This window comes from Schistocerca gregaria, chromosome 3 (assembly GCF_023897955.1).
Source record: "Schistocerca gregaria isolate iqSchGreg1 chromosome 3, iqSchGreg1.2, whole genome shotgun sequence".
Taxonomy (NCBI): Eukaryota; Metazoa; Arthropoda; class Insecta; order Orthoptera; family Acrididae; genus Schistocerca; species Schistocerca gregaria.
In genome coordinates, this window is record NC_064922.1 from 270573175 (window position 1) to 270589551 (window position 16377).

General features: G+C 38.1%; 1 protein-coding gene across 3 annotated transcripts in view; it reads right to left on the minus strand.

Annotated features, from left to right (window-relative positions):
* Positions 1–16377, minus strand: part of LOC126354904 (retinol dehydrogenase 14) — a 103400-nt gene that overhangs the window by 8335 nt on the left and 78688 nt on the right. For all 3 annotated transcript variants that reach the window (XM_050004971.1, XM_050004972.1, XM_050004970.1), the window contains exons 5-7: positions 13653–13835; positions 10804–10913; positions 2345–2434 (exon numbers count right to left, since the gene is read on the minus strand). In XM_050004971.1, coding sequence (XP_049860928.1) covers positions 2345–2434; positions 10804–10913; positions 13653–13835 — 383 coding nt within the window. The remainder of the gene's footprint in view (positions 1–2344; positions 2435–10803; positions 10914–13652; positions 13836–16377) is intronic.

Consider the following 16377-nt stretch of genomic DNA (forward strand, 5'->3'; position numbering starts at 1 on the left):
AACCTACATTTCTAGCATTTGTGGACTTAGAGAAAGCTTTTGACAATGTTGACTGGAATACTCTTTCAAATTCTAAAGGTGGCAGGGGTAAAATACAGGGAGCAAAAGGCTATTTACAATTTGTACAGAAACCAGATGGCAGTTATAAGAGTCAAGAGACATGAAAGGGAAGCAGTGGTTGTGAAGGGAGTGAGACAGGGTTGTAGCCTGCCCCCGATGTTATTCAATCTGTATATTGAGCAAGCACAAAAGGCAACAAAAGAAAAATTTGGAGTAGGTATTAAAGTCCATGGAGAAGAAATAAAAACATTGAAGTTCGCCGATGACATTGTAATTTTGTCAGAGACAGCAAAGGACTTGGAAGAGCAGATGAACGTAGTGGACAGTGTCTTGAAAGGAGGATATAGGATGAACATCAACAAAAGCAAAACGATGATAATGGAATGTAGTCAAATTAAGTCGGGTGATGCTGAGGGAATTAGATTAGGAAATGAGACACTTAAAGTAGTAGGGAGGATATAAGATGCAATGGCATGGAAAGCGTTTCTGAAGAAGAGAAATTTGTTAACATCGGGTATAGATTTAAGTGTCAGGAAGTCGTTTCTGAAAGTATTTGGATGGAGCGTAGCCATGTATGGAAGTGAAACATGGACAATAAATAGTTTGGACAGAAGAGAATAGAAGCTTTCGAAATGTGGTGCTACAGACGAATGCTGAAGATTAGATGAGTAGATCACATAACTAATGAGGAGGTATTGAATAGAATTGGGGAGAAGAGGAGTTTGTGGCACAGTTTGACAAGGAGAAGGCAACAGTTGGTAGGGCATGTTCTGAGGCATCAAGGGATCACAAATTTAGCGTTGGAGGGCAGCGTGGAGGGTAAAAATCGTAGAGGGAGACCAAGAGATGAATACACTAAGCAGATACGTAAGGATGTAGGTTGTAGTAAGTACTGGGAGATGAAGACGCTTGCACTGGACAGAGTAGCATGGAGAGCTGCATCAAACCAGTCTCAGGACTGAAGACGACAAGAACAACATCATTGCGAGATTATCCTTGGATGAGTAAATAAACTAATAAAGATATAACTAAATAAATGAATATACAACAACAACAACAACAACAGTAATAGTTGATTACTCAATTAAGTTGTTCATGCTGTGCCGGATGTTTCACAATTTCTACTGCAGGTTTCTAGGAGTTGAAGAGGGTAAATAGTACATGAAGTTTTGATAAGGGACCCATTTTCAGAAATAAAAAGTTTGGATATAAAGTAAGTTTGAAGACCAGATCACTTTCAAATCTCCCACTTCACGGTATGCCCACAAACTGGAAATGTGCGTTATCACTGGCCCATACTGTAATTGTTACACAACATAACATATTCTTCTGAGTGCAACAATGGCCGAGAGAAACTAGTACCCTTCCAACTAGGAGGGTTGAATGTGGTGCTGCAAGAATGAGCTGCACTTTTGACTTTGAAAAGTATGTGTCACATATAAGTGCCAGAAATATTGCCCATGCCAATGGCTCCTGTAGAGCACACAGATAAGACTTCACAATATGCACACAACAGACACAGTTAAGTGGGAGGTTTGAAAGTGATGCAATCTTATTTTACATCTAATTGGCACATTTGTGGACATAAGTTCCTTACAAAAACTTCAATTCTCCTCAACAACTCCTTGAAGACTAATTTTAACTGAGAAGCATCTTGTGCATTCATATTTAAGGACTGTTCATTTGAAAGTCAGAATTTCCTTCAATAGTCATGTAGCAGCCACATTTCAGAATTAAAAATATTAAAATGAGTTCTGCACAGAAGCGTATAACTTTACATATGAAGAATTGGCACCTACTATGAACACTTGCAGTAAAACTGAAACTAACAAGACAAACTACATACTTATTCCTGTGGGGCCATAAGTGAACCAGTGGCTGAAGTATGTGATTTAGGCTCTTCTGGTACTCCACCTTCAGCCTGAACATTTTATACACATTTTCTTGTGGTGTTCTACGTGACTTTCCAAAATTTTCCATCATTCTATTTTCCAATATTCTTTCAGTAAGAGAAAGGAGATGAAGTAAAGATCCTGAGAGCTTCTCTATATTACTACAGGATTGGTGACAATGTGTTATTTTAGAGAGTACTGCCGTAAGCTGTAATTTTATATCATTAGCAAATATGATGTCACAAAGAAATGTGCAATCTACATTAACAAGATTTCAAAAAAACCAATGTATTGTACAGGATTTTTCCAATTCCAGCTCAGTTCACAAACACTGTTGTGAACAGCCAAATATAAACATTACAAGATATTATTCAAGATTTTCTGGAACTTACCATGCAATCCATGTAGTACTTTCCAGACACACCTTCTACTTCTTCTGATATAGCTAGATGAAGAGTTGTTTGTGCCCCTTGTTCCGGAGTCTGGAAATAAAATTAATGTTCTATGAACAAGTTACAATTACTTAGTAATTAATGAAATGCAGATATAAAATGTATATGACACAAAAACAAATTCTAACATTTTGCAAATGAGTTCATGATGTAGTATTTAGAAAATGTTAAACAGTGTTGAAAATGTACGTTCATTTTCAGGAGTCTCCCCATAAAATGAAGCCATTATCATCCTGTTATTTTTAAAGAACTAATACAAAAATTGATTACTATTATTTATGGCACAGCATAATTTAAATTACTGTCTATGGGTACAGATTCATTTTACCAACCTTTTGAATTTACTCTTAAATATGTACACAATTAACTATGTAACTCCCATTTGTAAACTGTTATTAAATAGTCTTCATTTGTATGGTTATAGCATCTGGAGATGGCCTATAATTATGTAAGTACTATCTGTTACTCACAGCTGCACTCACACATCCATAGTGTTGCTACAATGAGTGATGGTGAGCAAATAAGCCACATGCATTAAGGTCAACTCCTCTTACGCATCTGCCTGCTTGTGTAAGCACAGCTCATGGATGTGCTCCCTGTTCTCCCTCTCCCAAGCTGCCTCAAAACACAATGCAATGCCATTTGCAGCACTGCTGCTGAGCAGTGCATACATAGGGGCATGACCAGAAGCATGCAGCTAAGCATGCTACTGAAGCAGCTACACATTACACAATGTGTACATTTGCAGCAAAGAGTGTGAAAGCATGGATTAAACACAATGAAGATTGTATAAGCTTTGTATTCATTACTTTGGATCATTTCACATAGCACATATCAATACAACCATTTTCACAAATATGAACTAGTTCAAAGGTCAAGAATAAATAGCTTTTCCAAAAGGTAGATGTTTTTCCTTAGATCACCAAATATTCTTCCAACTAATAAGCATAATGTAAAACACAGTTTCTAAAGTAGCGTATGCTCTTCCTAAGGTATCGAGCTATCTCCTTACCAAATTTCATAGAAATCAGTTCAGCATGTAGTGCTGAAAATTTAACAGCCAAGAATTACTTTTGCATTTATAATATTAATATCGAAAAAACTTTCAATTACAATTTTTTTTTTCCTGTGATCTGATTGTCATGAAATAAAGCCAATAGGGTGTCTCAAGTTATGATTAAGTTGCGTGTGAAAATCTCTCCAAAATTCTTCCAGTAGTTTTGGAGAAGCGTGTTCAAACAGTTGGACACAACAGTTTTATTATTAGTACAGATTCAGAAGATACGATACAGATTATAAAGCTTCTTTGTGTATCGTGTTTGAAGTAGTATGATTGAGAATATGAATGATGAGCTTGTTTGCTTCACTTGGGAGAGAGTCACGTAGAGCTGATGGTGCAAAAAGCAACTGGTATTGATGTCTACATCCGTTAACACGCAGAGCATATACTTCAAGACTACTTGTGCCGGAGTCGTATGTTATTCAACACTTTCTTTGAGGTGTCAAGGCTGTACACCTGGTTGGTTAGGAAGGAGTTGAAGTTTGTGATGTCTGAAGATGGGTGTAATCCCGAAACGCGTAACATGTTCCAATAAAAAGAGTCAATTGAACATTTCATGACTTTATTGTGATTGTCCGGCATTGGTTGCCAATTATTAACATAAAAATGATTGTAGGCCTCAGATGGGATTTTATGTCCTGTATATCTGAAAATATAAATTTCAATTCCACCAAACACTGCATGTTACTTTCCGAAGCATTGAAATCAAGTTTGTGATGCACATAAGTAAGCCAGTTATAGCTTTTGTCGTGTGATCTCACCAGCAGATGACAATGGATATTCAGAGTGTAGGACACGTGATGTAGTCAGCCAATAACAATATCACTGTTAAATAGCATGTATACACAAATTAGTAAAGTTAATGGTTCAAATTAATACACATATTGTTGCTACAAGCAAAGCAAAGCTTTCACATGTAACATTGGTCTCTAATTTTAATAAGCTGCATGAAAGTTAAGCTTTTACATATAACATTTATCTTTTTGCGCATGTTACACATTAAGAGACATCACACAAATGTGTCAGTAAAATTTTTAATAACGACATAAGCGTCTGGTCTTCTGGGCTCGAAATTTTCCTAAATGTTCGCCCACTAAGAGTTGACTTTTGAAAGAGTCAAACACTTTGTGATTTAAGAAATTCATCGTACATTCTCGCACATAGTTCAGCTTGCACATAAGGAAATTTACTTTGAAAGTAATGCTTTTCAAACAACTATTTGAAATATTTCCCCACAAACTGTTAGAAATAGGTTCATTTCAGCAGCTGCCAGATAATGCCAGATAGCAGGCATCACCCAGCTTGCGCAGCTACGGTGACTCAGGAAGACTGTATGTTCATATGTGTAAAACATTTAATTCGGCTTCCAGTGCACATTCTTATGTCAAGACTCAGATGTAAATCTTCTTGGAGTACCACTGCTGTATTATCTCATGTTTGTTTCTTTATTGTGGCATAATGCCATACATGCTAGAAGATGAAAAGATGCAATTTTGAAATGCAGTGAACAGATGAATCTAGCCAATAGTGTGGAATTAAACATTTTGTTTCAAATAAATTGACTGCCTCAGCGGAAAATATTATCCAAAGCCAAATTTCTTTAGCAAACCGACAAAAATAACTTCATTGTTCTGCAAGGCGATTAATGCTTGACTGTCAGACAGGTGGAAATAAAATCTGAAACTAACAACATATTTCAGTCTTCCATACTTATGTGAATGTATTTTAATTCACTTGATAGCTCCCGGCCACAGAAATCCATTTTGTTTTCATTTGACGTACGAGCAATAAATGAAGAGGAAACAGCAAACTCACTAAACATAAACACGGATCACGTGGAGACTATCCACCTCTCCAGTACAAGCCAGACTGCTCTGTGCATCAGAACCAGATCAAAGATATTTCCGAACCACGACAATACTAGATAGTTGTGCTGGTAATTATAACAACGCTGATCATTCACAAACACAGTCAACCACACAAACAGACAACAATTGGCATTCACCCATATGGTTTTATTCTGCTCAGCTTGTATAGCCCCATCCCCTTCTGTCTGGCAGAGACGTGACATACACTATGCACTCCTTCAAAAATAAACTTAGCATATGTTCAAAAAACAGCAGGAATGTGTTTCAAAATCATATGGATAATCGATAGACCAACATGCGCTGGGTAATAGGCGCTTTGTGAAACAAAGTTTTTTTCCCCCTCAAGAATATGAATTTGCACCCCCCCCCCCCTCCCCCCAACCTGAAACTGCCGCCTGGGGCAGATACCTTGGTTTCTCCCCCAATGAATCCGATACCTTGCACGCACCAGTAAAATTATTCCGGGTAGCATCTTGATGCTACTGCTTAAACAGTTAACAGCCACACTTCCGTAGCTAGAAGTGGGAGAAGGTACTACACATGCACAACTCAACTCCGCATATGCATGAGCGCTCTCGTAACTGCTCAAATGAATCTAATGTAAACAGTTATTGTTATGAAGCACTGCATAGTTTTCCTAAAGCCTTTGACACATTTCGCTGTTCGCATACTCTCTTATGAGCAGTGTGTTTGTTGTTGTATGTGGAGCATTTCTTTTGCAACTTAAGTTTTGTTTCCTTTTTTTCTCTCTCGTTCATATTTTTGTTTTGTTGTGGTCTTCAGTCAAGAGACTGGTTTGATGCAGCTCTTCATGCTACTCTATCCTGTACAAGCTTCTTCATTTCTCAGTACCAACTGCAACCTACATCTTTCTGAATCTGTTTAGAGAATTGATCTCTTGGTCTCCCTCTACGATTTTTACCCTCTGCACTGCCTTCCTATACTAAACTGGTGATCCCTTGATGCCTCAGAATATGTCCCACCAATCGTCCATTCTTCTAGTCAAGTTGTGCCACGAATTTCTCTTCTCCCCAATTCTACTCAGTTCCTCCTCATTAGTTATGTGATCTACCCATCTAATCTTCAGCATCCTAATGTAGCACCACATTTCGGAAACTTCTATTCTCTTTTTGTCCAAACTATTTATCGTCCACATTTCACTTCCATACATGGCTATACTCCATACAAACACTTTCAAAAATGACTTCCTGCCACTTAAATCTATACTCTATGTTAACAAATTTCTCTTCAGAAATGCTTTCCTCGCCATTGCCAGACTACAATTTATATCCTCTCTACTTCGACCATCATCAGTTATTTTGCTCCCCAAATAGCAAAACTCATTTACTACTTTAACTGTCTCATTTCCTAATCTAACACCCTCAGCATCACCCAATTTAATTCGACTACATTCCATTATGTTCCTTTTGCTTTTATTGATGTTCATCTTATATCCTCCTTTCAAGAAACTGTCTAGTTCACCGTTCGGCTGCTCTTCCCGGTCCTTTGTTTTCTCTGAAAGAATTACAATGTCATCGGCGAACCTCAGAGTTGTTATTTCTTCTCCATGGATTTTAATTCCTACTTTGAATTTTTCTTTTGTTTCCTTTACTGCTTGCTCAATATACAGATTGAATAACATCGGGGATAGGCTACAACCCTGTCTCACTCCCTTCCCAACCACTGCTTCCCTTTCATGCCCCTCGACTCATAACTGCCATCTGGTTTCTGTACGAATTGCAAATAGCCTTTCACTCCCTGTATTTTACCCCTGACATCTTCAGGATTTGAAAGAGTATTCCAGTCAACATTGTCAAAAGCTTTTTTTAAGTCTACAAATGCTAGTAATGTAAATTTGCCTTTTATTAATCTATTTTCTATGATAAGTTGTAGGGGGCAGTATTGCCTCACATGTTCCAACATTTCTACAGATTCCGAACTTATCTTCCCCGAGGTCTATCAGTTTTTCCATTTGTCTGTAAAGAATTTGTGTTAGTATTTTGCAGCCGTGGCTTATTAAACTGATAGTTCAGTAATTTTCACATCTGTCAACACCTGCTTTCTTTGGGATTGGAATTATTATATTCTTCTTGAAGTCTGAGGGTATTTTGCCTGTCTCATACATCTTGCTCACCAGATAGTAGAGTTTTGTCAGGGTTCGCTCTCCCAAGGCTATCAATAGTTCTAATGGAATGTAGTCTACTTCCGGGGCCTTGTTTCGACTCAGGTCTTTCAGTGCTGTGTCAAACTCTTCACGCAGTATCGTATCTCCCATTTCATCTTCCTCTACATCCTCTTCCATTTCCATAATATTGTCCTCAAGTACATCGCCCTTGTATAGACCCTCTATATACTCCTTCCACCTTTCTGCTTTCCCCTCTTTGCTTAGAACTGGGTTTCCATCTGAGCTTTTGATATTCATACAAGTGGTTCTCTTTTCTCCAAAGGTCTCTAATTTTCCTGTAGGTTCATGTTTTATTTCTGCAATATTATAATATCCCTTGTCAGAGAATTGTTTCTCAACAGTCAGAAGTGCAAAAATTTAACTGAAAACTATAAAAAGAAATTCCTGGACGTCTATAAAATTCTCTGATTTTTCCCAGTTTTCTACCGGGTGAAAAAGTCCCAGGTTTTTCACGGATCTCCCGGTTGTCCCACATTGTATACACCTTGAGAACATTATTAAAAGTTCAATCATTTATTTCCATGTTAACAATTTGTTGCGACCCCATACTAGCCCCAACTGATTCTTCACACAGCTGCGCATTTTATTTTGGCTGATGTTTGTTTACGTCACCTCAGAATTCGCATGCCCACACAATGGTGTCAATGGTCTCTGTGCAGCAGTGGGCTGCTGTCTGGCAAATGGTGGCCATGTCTAACATGAAACTGTGGTCTTGCACTGTCTGCTGAAGTGTTGTCAGTCCCACACAAAAATCTACAACAATCCTTGATGACTCATCAGCGATGTATCTAGTGTCAGTAGCCATGTGGTCAGTTGATTTCTTCCCTACCAGCCTAGTAGATTTCAGCACCTGGAGGCACCTGGGTGCTTAACAGGAACTAGCTTCCTGGCTTAATTTTCTGGTCCAGTGGTGGCAGCATTCTGTGATATAGTGTTGTCAGGAGACAATCAGTCCCCATCAGTAGATGGCAGGCAGCGAGCAGTATGAAGTTCATCAGGTGGAGACCATCATCACAAGTACACCTTCAGCTCATTCATAGACTGTGATGGAGCATCTATTACATAGATTCACTACAGTATCATAAACACAAAATTGAGAGCTGTTACCGTGAAAGCCCTCAGTCCTCATGGCTAACTGACAGGAGCTGGATAACTGGAGTATTTAAAGTGAGCTAGCATGACGCTATAACGTGAGGTTCAGTTCGTAATGACCACGTGTTGTCCTCATTCTGCAGTATTATCTTAACAGGTTGTTAACTGATGCATCAGATCCTCAGTACAAATGATTGTGTAAGCGATAGAGTTTCTTGCACCATGTCTTATGAGCTAATGAATATGCTTGGCTCCCCTCCCTTGGTTTTCTGACATATTTTTCTTTCTGCCGGCTGTGTATTTCTCACTCGGTGAACAGTGTCATAATGTGTTAAAAGTCCATCCCACTTGCGACATATCGGTAAGCATGCTGCTTCAGCTGCTTAAATTGATATTCCCTTTAGGAATATGAGTTTTCATTAAATTTTCTAATTCCCTATCCTGTGCCACAGCACATCCCTCCTTTTTAAGATATCCATCCTGCTTTTCCTTTTTTTCTGCTTATTAGTAATTAGTCTATACCTGTCTTACATTTTAAAAACTATTCTACAATAGTTTTCTGGGTTGCTTCTCAGCCTAAGTCTTGCATCATACTTTAACTAAGCTACTTTGTCAATTTGTCCCAGTTACATACATTATTTACACTTTCCACTTCCATTACTTATTACGAGTTCATATCCACTCTATTGGTATCGAATTAACAATCCATTTTGCTGTAACTTTAGTTTCATTATCCCATTGGTTTACCATTTTCTCAGCAAGTGGTACTTACTGCTTCGCATGTAAATGTGGAGTAAGTCGAGTGATCTCCAAATTTCTGGAATTTTGGCTGAGGAGCTACAAGTTTCTCACACTCTAATGCTTCCATTTTCCCTGAAAACAACTGCATTTCACACGACTGGTTGTTCATTTGTATCACCCTTGTTGAACATATAATTACATTTTCTCTGCTATAATCTTTCAAATTTGCTACAGACATAATTACATCAGCATCTATCCACCTAGAAGTCAAACAATGGAAACTCCAGGTAGGAATATCAACAATATCAACAATATCAACAATGTAGGAAAAGATAGATTGCTACAAACAATAAAGATAACATATTAAGCTGTTGATAGGAACAACTAAAGACATACTTACACAAAGCCTTTATCAGAAGAGAAACACACGTCATTCATAAACACAACAAATGCCTCACTCACACACGACTGCCAAATGCAACAGCTTGGACCAGAATGCAACTATCACTCTGGTCTGAGCTGCCAGAGTTGGTGGTCTTGTGTGAGTGAGGTGTGTTGTGCTTGCTTGTGTGAATGAACAGTGTGTGTTTCTCTTTTTCTAACGAAGGCAGTGACCGAAAGCTCTGTGTAAGTGTCTCTTAATTGTGCCTTTCTGTAACTTAATGTGTCATATTCATGGTAAGTAGCAATCTTATCATTTTTCTGTCTAGATATTAATAATATTTCACGAGTTTGTATTCATTTCCCAATTGTATAGCATTTATTTGGAAATGGAAAAACTGTGTAACACTGGAACTGTGTGTTTATACATGCTACTGGATATTGTATTTTGATGTGCAAACTAGGTTCTCTTACATGAGGCTATAAAATAATGTGACTATTGCTGTGAAGCATTTTATTTCAAAAATGTACATATCTAGTTACTGTAACCCTCAATATACTCTATCCCTACAACGTTCCATGTTTATTTCTCATTGATGGAAACAGTGCTGGAAGTCTTCCTTTTCCAGCTCCATGAAGCTGGGTGCTGCTTTTTCTTTCATTGCTTCAAAAGACTGAAATTTGTTCCTTTTGATGCAGATTTGACCTTCGTGTATATATAAAATTTACATAGTGCTACATTATGCGAATACATAGAATTAGAATAAAAATAAATAGTAAGGTGGTTAATCTGTCAGAATTATCAATTTGGATAGTTGTAATGGACAGACAACAAACAGAAGAGAGCAATTTAAATAGTTTCTCTCAACCTAAATAGATATCACACTCCACATGATGTCAATATTCTACAGATTGTTTCAGTTCCTACCTTTATACCCTAATCAGTCTTCCTCTATCATTTCAGATTGCTCGAAAACACAACAAAATGGCATCTTTAAGTTGCTCGTTCTGCATCACCAAATAATGAATTAAATAAATTGAATTTAAGATATTTGTGAATGACAAGTCTTACCTTGAAATATAGTTTTGCAATCAGTTTTATGGGTAGATTCAGTGGGAAAGGCACATTTCGAAATATTCCCGAGTCAATCATGCCTGGATGCAAGCAGTTAGCAGTGACTCCTGTAAGAGAATTGCATTTTCTATTATAAGAACTGACACAAAACACAGAGTAATGTTTCCAAGATACAGAGTTACAATTATTGAGCTATACGAAATAAAATTGTCATAACTTCCGAATGGTTTGCATTTGGACGTTCACACTGCACGGTTGGCTGCAGGGGCATGATGGGAATTAGTATGCATATTATGGTTGATTAGTAACAAAGCCCACTTTCATTCAGATGGATTCGTCAATAAGCAAAATCAGCACATTTGAGAATCTGCATTTCACAATCAAGAAACCTTTTCAACCTCAACGGGTGACTGTGTGGCGTGCAATGTCCAGTTACGGAATAATATGTGTAATATTCCTCGAATGCACGGTGACTACCAAACTGTGTGTGAAGGTTTTGTCTGAATGTTTTTGAAAACAATTTCATCCCCATTATCCAAAGTGATTTCAACAAGATGTGGTTGATGCAAGAATTAGCTTGACCCCATCGAAGCAGTAGAGTGTTTGATGTCCCAGAGGAGTACTTTGGGGACCCCATTCTGGCTCTGGGGTATCTACAGGCCATTGACATGTGCCTCGACTGTACGGCATATTCTCAGGATCTGAACACATGAGACTCCTTTTTGTGGGGCTATATTAAAGACAAGGTGTACAGCAATAACCCCAAAACTACTGCTGAGCTCAAAACAGCCATTCAAGAGGTCATCGACAGCATCAATGTTCTGACACTCCAGTGGCTCATGCAAAATCGCTATTCACCTGTGCCACATCATCGCCAATGATGGCAGGCATATTGAACATGTCATAACTTATATCCAAATATCTGTAGTGACATTTACTTGTTGAATAAAGTGTTTGTATGCTGTAGTTTGCAACATATTTGCGCTTTTTTATATAGTTCAATAACTGTCACCTTGCATCATACACAACTCATAAGTTCTGTGTGCTGGTAGATAGATACTGAAACACTGTTACAATATCTCAGATCAATGGAAGCCAGTGTGTTACTACAAATATCTTTTTCATAAGAACATAACACTTGCCCATTTTGAAAATTTTAGAATGGGGATGGAAAAAGCAAAGATACAAGCTGTAATAAACCAAATTATGTTGGTGTATTGAAAAGCAAGGCCTCTAATTTCTTTATGTGAAAACTCTTAAAGCTTCTGAAACAAAAAACAAACATTATTAATGTTCGGCATCTTTATTTTTCACATCTATATTTGCAGCCTTCTGCTGCTACAGGGCTCCAAATTTTACCATGTAACATGGCAATACGTAATGTTGTAATCAACTTTTGAATTCAAAGAGTCTGTACACACATCAAGCACCCTCTCCTTCGGAGTGACAATGCCAGACCACACACGAGCCCTACGACATCTGCAGCACTCTGGCTCTTGGGGAAAACTGTTATTGATCGTCCTCCATTAGTCCGAACTTGACCTCACCTGATTTTCATCTGTTTCCAACACAGAAAGAAAGTCTTTGAGGACTTCACTTTGATGGTGATGAAGCGGTGCAAGCTGATGTGAGGCTGCAGCTCCATCAACAAAGTCAAATCTAACAGTGACAGTATCAACAAACTGATCTCTTGCTGGGAGAAATGTGTTCGTCGCCAGGGTGACTACGTTGAGAAATAAATACATAGACGTGAAGAATGCAGATGTAGAATGTTAATAATGTTTGTTTTATTTCAAAAAGATTTACAGATTTTCACATTAAAAATTCTGAGGCATTACTTTTCAGCATGTCATAATTATGTACATTTACTTCAGCTTGGATAAAGGTCCATGCAATGTGAATACAGCATGTGCTAACTGCCATTCTGTTCACATGGCCACAATGGACCACACAACTCCACCCAGTGTTGGCTCGAAGCCAGAGCACTGCACCAGGTGTGTGTCTGTCAACAGTTCAGCACCATCCGACATAGGGTGGACTAGTGGTATTCGCGCCACAGCCAGACACATGGTGAGGCAAAATGTAGAATGTTTTTAAATGGACATCACCTGAAAATACTACAACGATGACTGTACTCATAAGCTACCATATTGATTACAGTCTGGCAGTCTGCAATACTGACTGACAGCTACAATAAACATCATGTATGTTTTTGGGACACAATAGGATAAAATGTGTGTTCAATATGAATTCCAAACTTATCAGCCAGCTTAAGTCTCTCAGGTACTGAAACTGTTTTACATGCTGTATTATGGACAACGGCCAGCCAAATGTGGCAGGGGATCTGCAATACTTTTTCAAAGAACTGTTACTACTACTGCTCTCCTGGTCACACAGCCAGTAATTTGTTCAGTTCACTGATCATAGTCTTCCAACAGCCACGTTTTTGACTTTGTGGACTTTCATACACATTGCAGGTTGAGTAATTCACTAGCATACATCAATTTCATGTTACACTGTGTTTAGAGGCTGTTATATTGCACCACGTGGAAGGCTTCACAAATACTGAATTCTCACAGAGATTGTATTCATTTCTATAATCCCAATTATTTGTGTATTGCCATGTTCCTAATCTGTTCATTATCACATCCATCCTTTCAATTTTTACAAATGTTTGTGTCAAGGGGCAGAAATTTTCTGCAAACCCTCAGAAAGGCAGTTACTGTGATGAAGTTTTGCAATTCTGATGAATTTGGACAATAATTACAGTTCCTGTTTATGCTCTCATAAACACATTTGCTGAGAGCAATATTATTTTTTTTCAATTTATCAGTGGCTCCTCTTACCTGTTCCCTCCAGTCTCCGAGCAAGTTCTAATGTGAACATGATGTTGGCATATTTAGACACATAGTAAAGGTACCCAGGGAAAGTCTTCAGTGGATTTACATTTTGTAGATCAACCTTGGCAAATCTGTAGAGTTCTGAGGCCACAACTACAATTCGGCTGGGCACTGACTGCTTCAGGAGATCTGGAATATAGAATTTACTGTTTACCATAACTGTTTTATATTTTTCTTCTTACAGCTTTTTCTTACCACATACCATTTTTATTTCAAATGTACATGTAAAAGCATGAAAAAAAAAATAACTTGTTGTGAGAGATTGGCTTTAAAACATAAAATAAAGAGTTATTTAAGACTACTTCAGCTTTACTTTTTTGGGGGGGAAAAGAGCATACTCACAATCTAATGATAAAGTTTTGATGACCACAGTTAAAAATCCTGATCCATGGTGTAATACCTGTCATAGAATGAAACCGAACACTGACGAACCAAGTTTCACATTTGTTTCCAGTAGTATAATTACATCGGGTGGCTGAATGGTGGGAGGGATAGCTTGTGTGAGCAAGACCGGGATTCAGATCATTGCTTTGTTCTGTAGTAGCACTACCAGTAGGTGAAGAGGTAGACAATAATGATAGGTAATAGGAACACAGAACTAGGAAGACTGATATTTCACGACTCAGGAGCATTGGTTGACTAGGAGTGGTGCTTTATGGTCAGATAATTGGAAGGTACAATGGCTGGTTCTCTTGGTATCTGAAGAGTACAACTACGGAAACAGAACAGCAACTGATGAAATACTGTATTATTACTGAAGTTTTTTCCAGTGTCAAGAGAGTACCACCACTGAAGATGAGTTCTTCACATGCAGTCTCTCTTCAGCTGTACTAGCTGACTTTTCAGTGTACATGTCCTTAGCATGGGAGAACTCTTCTGTAGCTTTCTCTTAGAAATCCCCATGCAGTTTCTTTGCATAGCCCAAACTGGTATTTATACGAGGTGTGATGAAAAAGTAACAGGAATTTTTGAATTTCGCAAGCTCTATTGATACAATATTTAATTTTTCTTATCTTGATGGTACACATGTTTCTGATATATGTGTGTTTTCAGCTGTTTTGAATGTTTGGTTTATTGTTGACAGATGAAAAGCTTCTACATGTTTTTGAGGGCTCGTCGAATTTTTACTTTCGAAAAAGATGGATCAAACCATTTCGATCAAATGTTGCTTGAAAAGCAGAATAAAGTGCAGCACAGCATTTCAAATGTTGACTGTGACTTTTGGTGAATCTGCTATGTGTAGGACAAGAGTTTATGAGTGGTACAAACACCTCAAGGAGTGTTGAGAAGATGTTGATGTGGCAACCCTAGATGCCCTAGCACATCAATTACTTATGACAATGTGGAAGAAGTAAGGAAAACAGTACTGGAAAATCGTCGAATCCCCATCATAGAGAACCACAAAAGGACGTCATTTTGTCACCAGTGGTGAGATAAAAACAGAATTGCTGAAGGAGCTGAGCACCACAATAAAAACTGAGTTCCAGAAGTGCTTCCAAGATTTTAACAACAACAGTACAGCTGTATTATATATAAGGAGGATTACTCAGAAGGAGATGGCGTTGATGAATAAATAAAAGATTCTTTAAGAAAAACTTTACTTTTTGATGGCACATCACGTGTTTGTCCTCTGGCCAGTGGCCAGTATGAAACTTAAGGATTATATTGGTCAAGAATAAAGTTGAGGGAGGTAGTAGAAGTAAAGGATTCTTTTAAAAGCTATGTTTTTCAATGCTTTTAAACAAACTTATTGCCTCCAAAATATTTTCCATTACACGCCATATGTTTGTCCAATCTGTGAATCTATTGTTGGAAACATTTTCATGCCCATCTGTAGTGATGGCTGGTATCTCCTTCCTTGCGTTTTCTTGATCCTATGTGGTAACCATGACTCCCCACCAGAAATGACCAAGAAAACATTCTGGTTCAGCTTGGGGCTTTTTTTTCCAGAGCAAAGCATGCTTCCATTCTCTGATCTTTTTACTGATCAGTCAGAATACATAGCACAGATTTGGCAGTACCCACTCTAATTCTTAAGTCTTCGGCTAAAGTTTACTGAACCAAGGTCCAAGATTATTCAGTCAACTATGCCATGTTTTCAATAGTTCATTGTCAGTTTTCAGGTGGAAGTTCACAAATTTTCTTCACATTTTTGTATGTTTGGGCAGCAGACATGTTCAGAATGAGATTTGTCATCAATTAACATGTCCCCATTTTTTAAACAAGAAAATAACTTTCACACTCAAATTTTTCCTGCATCACCATCTTTGTACAGGGTTTTTGATCAAAACAACAGTTTCTGGTGGCATTTATCTAAAGCACGGATAGAGAGAGAGAGAGAGAGAGAGAGAGAGAGAGAGAGAGAGAGAGAGAGAGAGAGAGAGAGAGAGAGAGAGAGAAGAACAGCTTTGGTAAAGTAATTCATTACAGGCAGATGGAACTTTCCTGGGCGATGCCAGATACAATACTGAACTCTAAATCATATAACATGCCCAAATTGAGAAAAATGCATACATGCATACTTTGCACACTCCATCCAGGGAAGTCGTATTCTGGGAACCTCTTGAGTACCTCACACAAGATCAGCTACTGACCCCTCTTACTCATCTTTTAAATTGGCTGCAATGCATACAAACAGAGTAGATACTGTTACTTCATGGGTGATGTATGT